The sequence below is a fragment of the Thunnus albacares genome, chromosome 13, assembly GCF_914725855.1.
Source record: "Thunnus albacares chromosome 13, fThuAlb1.1, whole genome shotgun sequence".
In the NCBI taxonomy this organism is placed as follows: Eukaryota; Metazoa; Chordata; class Actinopteri; order Scombriformes; family Scombridae; genus Thunnus; species Thunnus albacares.
Window position 1 is genome coordinate 6327120 of NC_058118.1, and position 16817 is coordinate 6343936.

Genomic DNA, 16817 nt, shown 5'->3' on the forward strand with positions numbered 1-16817 from the left:
ACTGGATCTAAACCATGCTACAAAACTGGGTATTGTTAAGATGACAGTGTTTTAAATTAGCCCAGTTCGTTTGGTGTAATCCCAGTGATTTTATTTCCCCAATGATCTCATTTCCTTCAGGATCTAATTTATTTTTATTGCCCCTGTCATTTTAGGCATCGTCTCACTGCTCTAGGCTATCCAACATTTAAGGTTCTGTCTTTCTTTGTTTTTTGTTGTGTATATGAGCATTTTCTTTCTGGATGATTTTTTAAATTCTATCCTTCATTTATTTTAATTTTGGTTTGGCCATTTTTGAGTATAAATGAACTTGCAAAAACTAAAACTTACAGACTAAAATGAATAACAAAGTCTAGTGAGTGGGTAGAGAAAGGCATATCAGACTAATTAGAGCTGCATCATTTAATTATATTTGTTTTGATGGCACACCGCCACTGGCTTTCATGCTGGATGTTAGAAATATTAGCTTTTCTTGTGTTATCAATGTGTTTTTTAGTATCTTGCACTTGCAGTCACTTCCAGTCTTAAATGTTTGCAGCCTTTAACTGTATTTACTGCAGTGCAACAGGCCTGGACCCTCTCCGGCCATTTCCATGCCTGTGTGTTTTGAGTGCTGGGGTTGTGAATAGAGGCTGTGAGTGCATTTCTCCTGACTTCAGCCATCCTTTATCACTTGCTCTTGGCTATGGAGGTCAGAAGGGTTCAGTGCTTCCCAACCAGGAGTACTGGTACGCCAGGGTACTGCTGCAATTGCTTGGGGGAATGTGGAGAAACAGTAGAATAGCTACAACTACTAATAGAAATTAGGATTTCAGTTTTAAAATTCCACATATTGAGTCAGCTGTAACACCTGAACACTGAGTTGTGATGATTGAAAGTATGTGAAAACTAGTTAACACTAGCTAGCAAGCAGAGTTAGCTTAAAGTTGGATAAATAGTTGGAATAGTTAGCTAAAAGTAATGAATTAACAGTTTAAATAGTTTGCTAAAATAAATTATTCATGATTTAAATAATTAGCTAAAGGTAGTGGATACATTTGTTGAAAAGGCTAAAAGTATGGATAAGCAGTTGAAGTAGTTAGATAAAACTGTTGGATAAATGGTGAAAAAGCTAAAAGTTATGGATAAATGTTTGATATAGCATAATCAAAGTAATGAATAAACAGTTCAAATAGTTTGCTAAAAGTAATGGGTAAATGGTTTAAATAATTAGCTAATGTACTGTATAAATGTTGAAATAGCCTAGATAGCTAAAAGTACTGAATAAACACTAGAAGTAGTAAGCTGAAACTGAATTGTGAAAAAAGCTAGTTATGGATAAATGGTTGAAATAATTAGCTGACAGTTATGGGAAAATTAGTAAAATAGATAGATAAAACTAATGGATAAATGGTTTAAATAGATAGTTAAAACTGATGGATAAATAGTTTGTTAAAAGTAATTGATAAACAGTTAAATTAGTGAGCTTAAAGCATTGGATAAAAGCTAGCTAAAAGCAATAGATGGTCTTTTGCCACTCCAAATTGTAGTAGTATGATTGCAAACATGACCATACCGACCTAAACATTGACAGTTCAATTGTATGAAATATTATTGTGACAATATACACTTTTATACAATCAGTAGCGTTAAATAACATCTAGTTTTACATTTCACATTTGTAACATGACAGGTGGTGCAGATGAAAGGGTACTTGAGTTCATCTGATAAGGCTGTGGGGGGGTACTTCATACAAAAAAGGGTTGGGAACCACTGTTATAGACAACACGCACTCACTGGAACTGAGCTGCTCTTCTGTCTTTCACCACATTTTCCTTCACCAACATTCAGGCATTTTTGCTACCAAACATGTTTAAGAGCAAGCATCCCCTGTATGTATATGTATATAATTGAGCTACCACAGGAGTTAAAGAGTTGCAGTATAACATGTCTGCTAAGGTTATATGTACTTTGTGTTCATCTAGGTGTTGGCTCTGTTTGAGGAGGGAGAGGAGACGACCACCGCCTTTGTTGAGCCAATTGTTATTCTTCTTATCCTCATCGCCAACGCTGTTATCGGGGTCTGGCAGGTGAGATACGCTCTTCATCTGTGCCTTTGTTTAAAGTGTACATGCAAATGTGTAATGTAGTCTCTTTTCAGTTGATGTTCACATGGTTGCAAAGGCCAACAAGACCTGTTCAGTAAAGTTAAAGAATGCCATTCATCTTGTCCACCAGCTGTCGCAGGGTAAACACATTCACCTTTACCGTCTCTTTATCCGTGTGCTCTATTCAAGGTGACATTGTGTCCTTAACATCTGTACATTTAAATTGCACATTGCAACGGGATGAGGCTGTCGACAGTTGAACAGTCATGTCAGTGCAACAAGTCAAAACATAAACAAACTGTGGAGCCCATGCAAAATGTCCTTTCAGTTCTTTTCTGTTAAAGAGGAAGCAGGAATTTTTGATGCAAGCTTCACAAATAATGACACGGCAACACCAACACTTTGGGAAAGAAGGCGTGTTGCATTGCTCTGAGTTTATGCTTGCTTGCTGTTAGGACACACTCTTTAAACCATAACCAAAATTTCTATTGTATGTTACCAAGATTTTTTAAAATTGTCCCCTCATCTCTCTACACAGGAGCGGAATGCTGAGAATGCCATTGAGGCTCTGAAAGAGTATGAACCGGAGATGGGAAAGGTGTACCGCATGAACCGCAAGGCTGTCCAGAGGATCAAAGCCAGAGACATCGTCCCAGGAGACATAGTGGAGGTTGCAGGTAAGCTGTGGCTGCACCCAATGAAGCTCTTAATGTCACTCACTGAGACTAATTTATACGTTGTCTACCTCCAGAAGACTCTCACTGCCATCACCTAGCTGCCCGTATGCTCCCGCTGCCACCGACATGCACAGAAACACTCACTCACACAGCCTTTGCCACCCATTCATGAGTCTGGAAACACTATTGGAATATCTCAGAGCAGATTACATAAGAGTCTTTTCTCTGGATGTACAGGTGCCAGGGCTGCTATCCAGTTGTGTCTGTGTTTGTGTGTGTGTGTGTGTGTGTATGTGTAATGTGCGCGTGGTTCTGTGTAAGTGGCTGTGGTCACCCCTTGTATTTAAGGCCCAGTTTAATTTTCCACAGCTTTCCCCTTCCCTTTGCTTTCCATGCTCTCAGTCTCACCACCTGGACGCTGCTGGATGTTTGTCAGCTCTTCACTCACACTCACTCCCCCCCCACGTACACGCACATACACACACAATTCCCCTGCTGTAAACTCGCCCATGTGTGGGCAGCCTCGTCTAAAAATAGTCTTGTTGTCACTCTGGTTCCAGAACATCTGTGTATGCCAGTGTTAATGTGCAAGCGTGCACACATGCGGCACCAAGGAGATCACGACACCGTCAGCATCGACTGGTTTTGGGAGTGTAATCCTCGGCTTTGCATGGCTAGTGATTCGCCTCAGACAGCTCGGAGTGATGTGCAGGGAAAGGAGGGAGAGCTCAGGATGTGTGTCTGTGTGTGTTTGTGTGAGTGTGTGTGTGAGAGAGAGAGAGAGAGAGAGAGAGAGCCCACAGCGTTCATTCATAATCGCAGCACGGAGAGGCAAAGAGAGGGATTATACATGCTGCGTTGGTTACAGTGAAGCTTCGGCACTGTTCAGTCTCAGGTTTCTAAAATGAAATTGAAATCATCCCTCCAAATAAGTATCACTGAAGGCCTCTTAGACCGGCCGAGTTTTATAAAAATCAAATTTACTAGATTGTTTTCCTCGCCATTTACAGGAAGTCAGAGTTCAAATTATGTGTGTGTGGGAATATGAGACATACGCCTCTTTTGTGTGTGTGTGTGTGTGTGTGTGTGTGTGTGTGTGTGTGTGTGTGTGTGTGTGTGTGTTTATGTGATAGATAGCACTTCTTTGGAATTTGGGCTTGTAAGAGCCCGAGTCCTCCATCACACATGTGTGCGCACACAGCCAGACACAGACAAGCCCACACAGGTAGCAAGCACCAAAATGACTCCACTCAACCCCCACCTACCGCCACTACCATCACCGTCACTGTCAACACCAACAGTGTCACCATGACAACAGTCCGTGCTCCGTGTGGCTCATCTCTGTGACGCTGAAGTTCACAAGGGGTTGAGGTTTAACGGCAACCTGCGAGAGGGGAGACAGATATGACTTTAAATCAACCATCTGCTGTTTGAATAATGGTTTTGAGATTATTGGTGGCTCTCAGCAGCTGCAAGTAGATTCTTGTTGGTCGTCCCAACAAGAAAAACACTACTTTTACATGCTCAGTGTTGTTTTTATTCTATTTTAGTATGCCTTTTTTAGCAACTGGCCAAGGACAACAGAAGAGAATCAGGCTTTGAGGCAAATTCTCTTTCTGTGTCCCAAACAAATAAATGAATAAAACAAAAATAAAATGAATTTAGAAGAGCTTATAAATGTGGACACAGTCGGAAGTAAAGCCACCGAAGCTCAGTGTATACACCGTCTTTTATCATCACTCATAGTCTGCATTATAGTAGATAGTATTACATTTCTGAAAGGTTTATGATGATAGAGTAAAAGCATTTTTTTAAACATTAGATTTATTTTAGATTTAATTTACATTATAATTGTCCTCTAGTGCTGTATATTTCCTTTCGACAGCCAGTAGAGACGGCTGATCCTAGAAGTAAGTGCAAAACTGTTGAAGACGAGGCAATATTCAAAGGTGAAATCCAAGCTTGTTTGAAGTGTGGAATGCATTTACTGTCAAAGTTTACTTTTACAAGTGGCGTGATAGTGGTTATTAGGCACTCTGCTGCATATTTGTAAAATATACGCAGTCATATATTAAGCACTTCGTTCTGTCTGACATAATGTTGTTGCTAAGCAGTTTTAAACAGGGGTAAACAGCTGAAGTAGGTACCGCACGCTCTTCTCACTTAAAAAATGTGTGTCAGGGATGTTGAAGCGTGTGTAGTCCTTCTGACTGAAACATGTAAGGATATGATGACAAAGAAAACAAATTAATATTTTCCTTCCCTTCAGTGATTTCCCAGGCTTTCCTGTACTTCAGATTAGCTGCTGGTTGTTCCATGGGAACTTGATGCTAGGGCGTAAAATAAACTGTACGGAGGTATCGGAAAAGGACACTGTTGACCACAAATGCCTTTGAGGAGAGAAAAGAACATAAATATATTTACTCAAGTTTCCAACCCTGCTGCCCGCCTGCCTACTTGTAGGTACATTACCGGTGATGCCAGCCACGGTTACGACACAGTTTGTGATTTGTGCCTCCACTGGAACTTTCCTCGGTTTTTTAAATGGAGTGATTGCAGTGGTCAGGTTGTTAGGAACTCCTAGTGGGTTTACTCAGGACCTGAAGAGATGGAAACCTGCACCAAGCCGAGTCACGGTTATCCTGCACGTGAATGAAGACCTCTTTGCCAGTATATTATGCAAGACCTTCTGAATTTGTCCAGTTTTACCAAATGGAAGGAGAACTCTGGTTGGCCAAATCAGCTGACTTCTACTGTTGTTTTGACCAGACGTACATGTACTAAGTCTATTTTGTGAATGAATATCAAGATACAATGATTATTTTTAACTTTTTTTTTTTTCAGAGACTCAAAGCATTAACACTAACAGTCAGAATAATTTCTCATCTTGTTATTTAAAATACTGCTTATATGTAAAAATCTGAACTCAAAGTGGCTGTATTAGGATTTAAATTCCTCCTCTAGCAGATGGAGAGTGTCTGTGGGAGGCCGTGGCAGAAAGTGGAGGTTTGATAGGAGAGCCGGAGTCTGCGGGTAGGCGTTTGAAAAGCCTCTCTTTTCTGCTCTCGGCCAGTCCTGCTACAGTGAACTTGTAGCCCCCAGCCATCTCCCACACAAACACAACACACATTTCTCTCCCCCTCCACCTCCCTCTCTCTTGTTCTCTCACAATCCATGGGTGTCAGACAGAGAAATGTAGAGAACTAGGCAAATGGAAGTACAGGCTATTCAGCTGCATACAGTACAGTCTCTTCATCTCTGTTTCTTTATCTCACCATTTTTTGTCCACGCCCCCCCCCCTTTCCCGTCAGGAAAAAGCAGTGAAAAATTCCCCTCGAGTCTCTCAACATTGAGCAAATGTCAAGAGGAGATGATGGAGCTCAGAGAAAAATGGAGAAAGATCAAGAACTGAACACTCAGAAACTTAACAGTGTGAGACCACTTTGAAAAGTTTTCTCAGTGAAGTGCTCATAGAAAAGATGTACTGCCTGTTGAGCATCTTTCCGTGCATGAGCAAGGAAAAGCAGAAATTCAACAAGATGTCCAACCTTACTCATGTTGAAAAGCCCAACGGTAGATTCACAGCGAGTTCTTGTTTTTGTTGTGATTAACGTTGAGAAGCACTGACGGCTGAGGACTCTGAGTTGGCATTAATGAGACGCTTACTCCACAAAGTAATGATAAGGTGTTTTTCCTTGTCTGTCATGCTGGAAAGAAACAAGTGAGGAATATTACATTTGTTAGGAATGTTTGGAGCAATTTCCCACTCATCTGCTCTGAGAACGTTGTCTTTGCTACATTAAATGATCAGTTTTTCACAAGTTAGCGCTGTCCTGCTATTATGAAAATATTTCCATTAAATGTTCATTGTCAGTCTCTGACAAAGTGAAAGCAATAACCATTTTGTTTTGGGGCATTAGACACTTATAATGCTCTGGCTATGAAATATGAGTTTAATATGCAGGCTTAATAAGCAGACTGTAAGACTATGGTGGAGTAGATGAAAAGCATTTTGTAGATTTAGTACAAGCCTCGTCTGTAGTTTCTGTCTGACATGCGTGAGGAAGTGGTTTATCAGAGAGACTTGGAGAGCGTGAGGAGAGAACAAAAGGGAGAGGAAATGATCGATCATTTTAAAACAGCAATGTGACTCCATCAAGGTTATATTGAGCCGTTGTTTACCTGCAGCTGCTACTTGAGCCTGGGCTGAACCTGGTGATGTTTCTTTGCTCAAGGATTTATTGTTTGAACATGAACATTCAATAGGGTGTAACTGAGTGTTCACCTGAAGCTTTACACTAACAGGTATACGTTTACTGTCGTGAGGGGTTTAACATAAGCCTCATGTTCAGACAGCAAACTTATCAGAAATACATCTTGTCTTCTTCACTGTCCTGCTTTCTTTATATTGCTGTGACTGTTGGATGGTGCTTTATTTTTAGCCATGCAATTATTATGGACGACCATGAAATTTGCTACAGATTCAAGGTTCCTAGAGGATAAATTATAATAAAACCTTGACTTTTTTCATCTATCCCCATCATATCCATTTGTCCAGTACTTTGGTTTATGACCAAATACCTGCAAAACTGCAACACCAGCATCAGCTGCACTTTGTGTTTTGTGCTAATTAGCAAATGTTGGCTAACTGACTAAACTAAAATGGTTAACAGTGTAAATATTACCTGCTAAATATGTTAGCATTGTCACTGTGAGCATCTTAGTATGCTAGCACTTAACTCAAAGCACTGCTGTGCCTAAGTGCAACCTCACAGAGCTCCTAGCATGACTGTAGGCTTGTACATTTTGATTTCAGTTTAATTATTTGTTAATGCCAGCTTGTTTTTTTGTTTTGTTTGTTTGTTTTAGTTGGTGACAAGGTTCCTGCTGACATCAGGGTGACCTCTATAAAGTCCACCACCCTGCGAGTGGACCAGTCCATTCTCACAGGTATTTCTCATCAGACATCAGACAGTCCTGCTTCAAGGCTTTCAAATAAGAATTCAAAAAATTCTACAGTCTTAGTTTCTGAAAATGTACAATCTTTTCTTTAGGGGAGTCCGTGTCCGTCATCAAACACACTGACCCTGTCCCTGACCCCAGAGCTGTCAACCAAGATAAAAAGAACATGCTGTTTTCTGTAAGTGCATCCCCTGCAGCTCACTGATGTTTATCTTCTGCTTTCATATCAGGAATTGATGTTATTATAGACAAATCTATACAAGCCTGACTTTTAATCACGTAGTCGGACGTAGTTACTGCAGTTCTTAGAAAGGTTATATCACATCTCTAGTGATCTAAAGAGTGCTTAATGTGTATATATTTATGCTTCATTGCTCCATTTGATAGAAATTCGCTTTATAGGTTGTAAGATTTATGATTAGGTTATGAAGAGATGAAAATCAAGCTTCTCCAATATCCAGTTTGCGAAATTCTCTCTGCCTCACTTCCTCTGCACTCATTTGTCTTTTTTTTCTCTCAGGGCACCAACATCGCTGCAGGCCGCGCCATAGGCATTGTCGTTGCTACAGGCGTCACCACCGAGATTGGTAAGATCCGTAATCAGATGGCCTCTACAGAACAAGAGAAGACGCCACTGCAGCAGAAGCTGGATGAGTTTGGCCAGCAGCTCTCCAAGGTCATCTCCCTGATCTGCGTGGCTGTGTGGGTCATCAACATTGGCCACTTTGGGGACCCCGTTCACGGCGGCTCCTGGGTGCGAGGGGCTATCTATTACTTTAAGATCGCCGTGGCCCTGGCTGTGGCCGCCATACCAGAGGGGCTACCCGCTGTCATCACCACCTGCCTGGCCCTCGGCACACGTCGCATGGCCAAGAAGAACGCCATTGTTCGCAGCCTGCCCTCAGTGGAGACCCTGGGCTGCACCTCTGTTATCTGCTCTGACAAGACGGGCACCCTCACCACCAACCAGATGTCTGTTTGCAGAGTAAGTGGCAATCAGGATACTAAAACATGCTTTTGTTTGAATGACTATTTAACTGTTTGAACACACGTTAGCCTATTGACTAATTCATTACTGCTCATCAGGTAAACACACATTCCTTTAACCCATCATAATTGGTTCCAGGGCAGGAGCTCAAGCCTGAACATTTAATTTCCACATTCTGTCATTTGATTGACACTTCATAAAAAGCTCCCGGGAGTTTCCTTTGAGAAAGTGTTGTGGGGGTAAAATCTACAAGGGTTTGCTGTTCATTATTTATGCCAATCTCTGCAGTTTATCCATCTTTCAGATTTTTCTTTTTTTTTCCCCCTCGTGTGTTTTTTTTCTTTTCTTTCTTTTCTTGAAGGCGTGCAAGTGGAGCTTAAAGAAGGATGGAAAATCCTTGTGGTGTTGTGTAATGTTTACCTCCATTTGGCAGGTTTGAGATAGCTGCTGGTGGAGTAGTACAGGCTGGCATGACCTGGCAGCACCCAGAGCAATAAACCACAAGATCGCGTCACACAGTGGAGGTTTCTAAAATGTCAAATCGCCTTAGTAAACACAATACAGTGATCCATATCCTGAACTATCCTGTAGGTTTACAGTGTGTATATAATTACATTGGACAACAAACACTGAAAGATCGTATCCACAACTATTCAGGACTAGTTCTAGCACACACCCTTTCCCATTGTGTATGTGTGTCTGTGTGTGTTGCTCCAAGCACAGAGTAAATGTCAGCACTGCTGTTTGTCTTGGCTCCTGTTAAGCGTCCTGGCTCTACACACATACACACACACCTAATCTCAGTTAACACCTCTTGTCCTTACATCCTCCATCTCACCTCTCACCTCAGCTAATGACCTCAGAGTTACTGGCCAGTATGACTGTAAGGCAGCACTTAAGCCATGCCCAGACATGACTAGTGTCACATCACATTGTTGGCAGCCCATGTCAGTGATTTCCAATGGAATATCTGGATTTCATGTATTAGTTTATTGATTATTGAAAGGGGATCAGTACCATTAGAATCTGGACAGTTTTTATTAGTTATTCGTGAATTGCAAACCATCTTCTAATCCTCTTTGTCCTTGTGAATTACTTTCTGTTTCAAAATGGAGTTTGCATTGGAGTACTGTGCACTTCCTGCACAACAGATGCTTTGCTCTTGTCGCATAAGCACCACCCCCCTTTTGCTCCTCCAGATGACGTGGAGTATTTGTACGATTAATGTGTGGTGGCAGGGAGTTCCCTCTCGTAGGAGGGACACGGAGAAGTGATCTCACCGCAACCCTGAAACCCTACCAGACAGAAAAAGAGTGAGGCTGGCCAACTCTGGTAAATATTGACCTTCTGCTTCCACCTTTACTCCCCGGCCTGCTGTTGTCAGCTCTCTGGTGGTCTTATATATGCTCACAGAGACAAATCAAACTTCCGCTTTTCAGTTTTTTTTGTCATGGTGTTTCCTGGAGATAGTCATTTTCGTGGTTGCGTAACTCATACCTCGTCATGTTTGCTGTATAATTAGACGGCTGAGTCTGTTTTTACGGTTATCGTGCGTCAAGGTTTAAATGCCCACATGAATGTTTGCCCAGGATTATCCATCTGTGCTTATTCTTGGACTGGTCTCCAGCCAGTGGCCCTGATAGTACCATGTGTCTCCCTGGCCTCAAGGGTATCCCCATATCAGCAGGATTTCCAGGGATTCCCCTCCGTGTCCCAACACTGTACTTCCCTTTTCCCTTCAAACATACACACATGCACACATACACACATTAAAAGGGTTACTCACCATTCATCCCTACACAAGCTCAAAGGAAGTGAGTAGAAGAATACAAACTTGTGCCACTACCACTAAGTCACATGGATCACACTGTGCCTTGTTTCCTTGGAGACCACAGCGGATCAGATAGTGAGAGAAAACTGACCATGGAACAACCTTATTATATTTCTCAGTCCCTGCTTTGTGTGTACTGTATGTGTTTTTGTGGAAGTTATTGGTTCCCAGAGGGGTCATTGTTTTTTTATAGAATAGTGGAGCAGAGACTACTGCGCCAAATGACCTTTGTGAAGTTATGAATTGAACAGAAGGGTAAAGCTTTCAAAGTTACATAAATCAGCACAGACAACACATCTGAAAATTAAATGAAGAATTAGTGAACAATGATACAGGGCATAATGGGGTAAATCTGTTCTGTTCAGTAAGACATTTGATAGAAGTTTTAGGATCACTTTTTTCATACCCCCTTTGCTGTTGCAGTTTAGAAATTATAGACATAATCAAGCAGTCAAAAAATAAGTACTTTAACATTGTGTCTAAAGTGCCTTTTTAGTCATGCCAGCTGTACGGCTCTATGGATGGCAATGTAAAGACAGTTGGAAGATAAAGGAATTTCCATAAAATTGAGTAAAGGTATTCATGGTCTCCAGAGGATGACTCCTAATGACTTTGGTGACCTTCTGACTCTTCCTCTAGCGCCACTGTGAGGTTGACATTTGTGGGTTTGCGTGAAATGTCTCAACAACTATTTGATGGAGTGCCATGAAATTTGGTACAAACATTCATGTTCCCCACAGAATGAATCATAATCACTTTGGTGACCTTAAAGTGGATATGAAACAGTCAATGAAGTTAACATGATTTGCTAAAAAGATTTCCACTCTAATCAACAATTATATAACAAACATGACAAAAATAAACATATAAAAGAAAAGAGCAACCCTGTTATGTCTTTCGTGGCAAGGGTACCACCATTTTGCAGTACTATAACCTGTGACATCATAGGGTTGATTGGACTGGCTGAGTTCCAAAGATACAATGGGAGAAACGGTGAAAGATGGAGATTTGGGATCCACAGGACAGAAGTCCAAAAAGAGGCCGCTATTGTATTGCTCCTGGATGTAGGTCGACAAATGAGTTTTACAGGGTTAAAGGTGCAATGCATAGGATTTAGTGGGATCTAGCATTGAGGTACAGAGTGCAGAGTAATTGAACACATCTTTTACTCCTAACAGCAGAACTCATGAACACCTGTTGCCCCCCTCCCCACCTACCCCGACACACAGTCCGACACATGTCCCAAGCCTAAAGATTTCCATAGAATTTGTGCCAAAATGACTGTCAGAAATTCAGTTTGAGGTGGGAAGGTGACGAAAATGGACCACAACCATTATAAACACCCAGGCCCGAAAGTATTCACCTAGCCTACGTCATTCCACACCATACATCATTTGATTCCTCAGCCAGAGAAGGTCATCACAGTTGACGCAAACCTCCAAAGAAATATTTCTTACCATGTTTTCCATAGCAGTCAGACAGGCTCACACCTCAGACACTCCACTTTAGACTCCAAATGTTAGATAATCCCCAGACATTATCCCCAATTCCATTATTTTCCTCATCATCATCTTGTTTCTTCTTCTTGCAATGCGTGCAATGAAGTTTTTTAGTGTATGGGATGTCTGACTTTTCCTTCACTTGGCCCAACTGTCGAAAATGTATCACACGTGTGCAATTTAAAAAAAAAAAAAAAAAAAAAAAAAAAACGTAGTCATCCCAAACCAATGTAAGGCACAACAATTTACTTTTAGAACAGTATCTTACTTTTTCAACCCAAAATGTTGATCGCATGACTGTCCATCCAGGAAACCACTGGAGGCCTGACTTGTTTTTGTTGTTTTGGGTTTTTTTATGCAATGACGTCACTCCAAAGTGGTGGCTCACTAGCTAGATAGCTAGGTAGAAATTACGAAAATAAATTTGTCATATCTGTGGTTTTAACAACATTTTTAAATCTTATTTTAGGCAAGGTGGTTTTCTAATACATTTGGGCACTACCAGTGCCAAAACATGCATATTTCATGTCCCCTTTAAGACTTTTCTCTAGCAATATCACCTGGACAAAATTTCAATTTGTAGAATACTTTATACTTCAATACTTTATGACCAAACACTTGCATGACAAACATTTTACCTGCTGAACATCAGCATTAGCATTGTTATTGTAAGGATGTTGATGTTAGCATTTAGCAGCATAATAATTACACTCTCACAGAGCCGCTAGCATGGTTGTAGACTCTTAATCCGGTTGAACCTAAACAGACTTTAATAGAAATTAAATAATAACCTTTTTATGCAAATATTGTACTCACTTTTTTTTTTCTCTCAAATCTGTATATTTTGTTTTTCAGTAAAACTGATTCAAATCCTCAAGTCACAGAAGTTCTGACAGGTGAATGAAACGCATGTGAACAAGCTACAACTTCAAATCTCCCCAGTAGTGCAACTGTTTATTGAAGTAAAAGAGGGAAAATGTCTTGATGTCAAAAATTACAAATGCAAAATGCATGTTCTCACAAAAGCTATAATCTCACAAAGACTATAATCATGATTCAGTATGACAGTTATTTATAACTGTGCTTCATCTTGTCCAGACTAGACTACATCAGTAGACTAATTGTAATAACCCTGTTGCAGCAGAGAGTTGTTAGGGAATAATTACTCCATTAAAAGGCTAAAACGTACCTTTTAGGCTCAAGTGCTAGAGGGACAGCAACTACCTCTCATCTGAGGTCTGCCATCGATTTAGTGTTCCATTTTAAATTGATGGATGCTGGTAAGTCAGTGACACACACACACACACACACACACACTAACAGAAGAATTGAGAAGGAAACCAAGTTTAACCAAATGGCTGCTTCATTAATTCTTCAATCAGCTGGATTTAATGGATTCTTAAACAGAGCTAAGCTGGGTCATAGTGGTGTTTTCCCTTGGTGTGTGCGCGTGTTTACAGTTTGCTGAACTGAAGTGTCAAGATATTAAAAAAATATGAATTAATAAAGGTCAGTCAGTTAGCCTATAGTGAAATTGTGTACAACAGTCAGATAAGCTGTTTAGAAGCACAGAGAGGCCTTGGACTGGAAACGGTGTTGTATCTCATTTTTATAAACCACCAGCCTCAACATTCGCTTCAACACTTGTTTTTATCAATATATTAGTTTCAGCAGTGCATCGTGAACCAACCTTCTGGGGGAATTTCAGGAGGAAGATTTGCCAACAAAGCAGCCAACAAAGCAAATCCTTGGACAGCTCTGGGACTTCAGATCTTTCTCCTTACGCTTTGTTTTCCAGCAGTAGACTGAAATGTATACGGCAGTGTGAGTGATTGATGAAACTTTACATCAAGACATGTGAGCAGTGCAGCTCCCAAGTCGCCTGCGTTCAGAAACACTAAGAAATAATGAAAAGGGGTGACAGTGTAGCCACTGCTGGTCATCTGAGGGTGGAAAAGCTTTCAGTTTGAGGGATTTCTTGACTGAAACTGAAGAGTTTCATTTAACGATGAAAACCATGCAACAATAGGTATATTTTTATATATATTTATATTTGTGTGGGTCTGACGAATTCTTGCCCAGGCAACATACTTTTGTAATGATGACTCACTGGAGGGTACTGTGAGGTCGATGAGAGTAAGGAAAAAGTTTGAGTAGAGGAATGGCAACTACCTCTCGTCTGAGGGTGAGCAGTCGCAACACACAGAGCAACCCTGGATCTGACGAATCAGCTAACTGTACTGCTTCTGTTTGTCTTTGCCTTCTCTCTTCTCCAGATGTTTGTTGCCGACAAGGTGGAAGATTCAAGCTGCTCCCTTCATGAATTCTCTATAACTGGCTCTACATATGCCCCTGAAGGACAAGTGTGAGTATCACAGTTCCAAGATGTTACGTCTGTTCACATAATACCTCATTAAATGAAAAGTGTGTGTGATCTCCAAGGTTTACCAAAGCATTTTACACTCTAACACATTTTCACTCTTTTCCGTTTCTTCCTGGCTTTGATGAAATTCTGAGTTGTTATCATTAAAACAAGATAATGAATAATATAAATAGATTTAGTCAAGCAAAGTGCAATGTGGTCTGTGGTCCAGGATGTGTTATATCAGAGCTAATGATTCCCAAAAAATATGACTAATTCTGCTTTATGGGTTGTTATGGCAATGTCTGCGATAACCAGGGAAGTTGTTAACAATTCCTGGATGTGTGCATATTAGTTGAAGAAAAATACATTTGCAGTAACAATCATGTAAAATCGTAAGACTACACACTCTCCTGGTTGTACTTGTTGCAAGGTGAATTTTTGGCAGATAAATTGAACATAAGGTCTTAAAGTAAGATTTTCCTAATCTGTGCCGTGTCAGAGTTACTGTTTTTAAAAATCTAAAGTAAAAAAATAAATATGTGCTTGTGTAGGAATACAGGTAGGTGGCTAGTCATTAGGTGGGAGATGACAGGTCACTGGGTTTGCATGTTGTTTATTTTGCTGTTTGGTGAGTACAGCATTCTGACTCTGCATGAACCTGTCGATTTCATAACAGCAGAGTGTGGGTTATTGTGTGGGAGCTTCGCTAGCAACGGTTGCAGTCTCTACTGGGAAGGGATCCATGGTTGTCATGCAGTCAGCACTGCTTGTCAGGAACACTCTCTCTCTCTCTCTCTCTCTCTCTCTCTCTCTCTCTCTCTCTCTCTCTCACACGCACACACACACACATACACTGTTTACTACTGTACAACCACTGTTTCTCCAGTGAACTTCGGAATGCTAAACAACTAAACGCCTTCCCCGCTCATAAATATTGATGAGGTTACTGTGTCTGAGGTGTAGCGAACTGTGAAGTGTTTTCCCCTGTGCTTTGCTGTTGTGAATGACGTTCATGTGAGTGTATGTGAATGTTTTCCTTCCAGACTGAAAGGAGACAGGCCTATCCAGTGTGGAGACTATGATGGACTTTTGGAATTGGCTACTGTGTGCTCCATGTGCAATGACTCCTCACTGGACTACAATGAGGTCATTAACTCACACACGTACACTCACATACAGATGATTCCATAAGTACAATTTGCCTAACTGACATCATTTTTAAGTTGCCATGCAAAATAGACCCATCTGTAAAACATACAGCATTGTGTAGGTGCGCTTTCTTTGCAAATTTCATGGTGTACTTCCAGTATGTATATACACACTGCAATAACTCTATAAAAGGTAGCATTGGAATATACACACACACACACACACTACAGAGAGCCTTCTCTTCTGCAGCTGAGCTAATTTTATTCCAATGTATGATCTTTTTCTCTGGTTTGGATTGCTTTTCTCACCTCTTTGTCATCACCATGGTATCATGGTAACCACGCTGAGGAGAGAGGCCAGGGATAAGACACTTCTCAACTCCCATGTATCCTCCCAGACTAACTGTTTCTCTTCTCGTAAATGGTCGTTTTACCACCAATTTTGTATGTTTTTTTTTTTTTTTTTTTTTGAATGAAGAGCCTGAGATCAAAGTGTGCTAGACCAGGAAAGAGAGAGGGACAGAACAGATGAGCACTCGAGGGGAGAGAGGTGTTTTATTGCTGTCTGTGCTCGGTCACACAAACAAATGATGTGTGGTACACTATTACCGCTTCAGCTCACCTACTCCGCATCTCAGCTGGCGAGGGTACACCTTTAATAACACTTCACATGTATGACTCAAACGTCTGTAGAAGCGCAGCTGAATTACCTGCAGAACTGCTCACAGCATGATCACTCAAGTGTCATTCTTGTGTCATTTTAAAGATGATTGTTCGTATTTAACTGGGTATCTGCAGGTCTTGAAAAGTCTTAAAAACAGCTGAATTCAGTTCCCTCAAAAAAGGCCTTTGAAGGTTTTCAAAGTCTTGAATGTCATTTTTTGTGGAGTTTCAGTCAGTGCCATCAGACCTGTAGCAAACTCTGTCACTACTGCTAGCTACAACAGCTCAGCAGCTTTAATGTCCAAAAATATGAATTAACTTAATTTGTTTTGTTTAATTTGTAACTGCTTCTGGGTCCAGGTGACAGTAATTGATAAATTATATTACAAATAATTATTGTTATATACAACTGAGAAGTTTCTGGAAAAAAAAATTGTAGGCCTTATTGTCCCTACTGGTTTTCCACCATTCCTCTGCAGCTGACCAGTATAACAAAGGAAAAGGTTTTAAATTGCATTCTTAAATGTCTTAAATTTAATTTGGCAAACACTGCAGAAACCCTGTTTAACAATTGAAGCGGTGTCTGGTTGCGAATCT

At 40.7% G+C, this 16817-nt stretch overlaps 1 protein-coding gene across 1 annotated transcript in view; it reads left to right on the forward strand.

The window, feature by feature from the left end:
* atp2a3 (ATPase sarcoplasmic/endoplasmic reticulum Ca2+ transporting 3) overlaps window positions 1–16817 on the forward strand; it is a 50540-nt gene that overhangs the window by 20991 nt on the left and 12732 nt on the right. Inside the window, exons 4-10 of the mRNA XM_044370301.1 lie at window positions 1965–2069; window positions 2626–2764; window positions 7634–7714; window positions 7819–7904; window positions 8247–8711; window positions 14321–14409; window positions 15453–15555. Of these exons, the coding sequence (XP_044226236.1) occupies window positions 1965–2069; window positions 2626–2764; window positions 7634–7714; window positions 7819–7904; window positions 8247–8711; window positions 14321–14409; window positions 15453–15555 (1068 nt within the window). The remainder of the gene's footprint in view (window positions 1–1964; window positions 2070–2625; window positions 2765–7633; window positions 7715–7818; window positions 7905–8246; window positions 8712–14320; window positions 14410–15452; window positions 15556–16817) is intronic.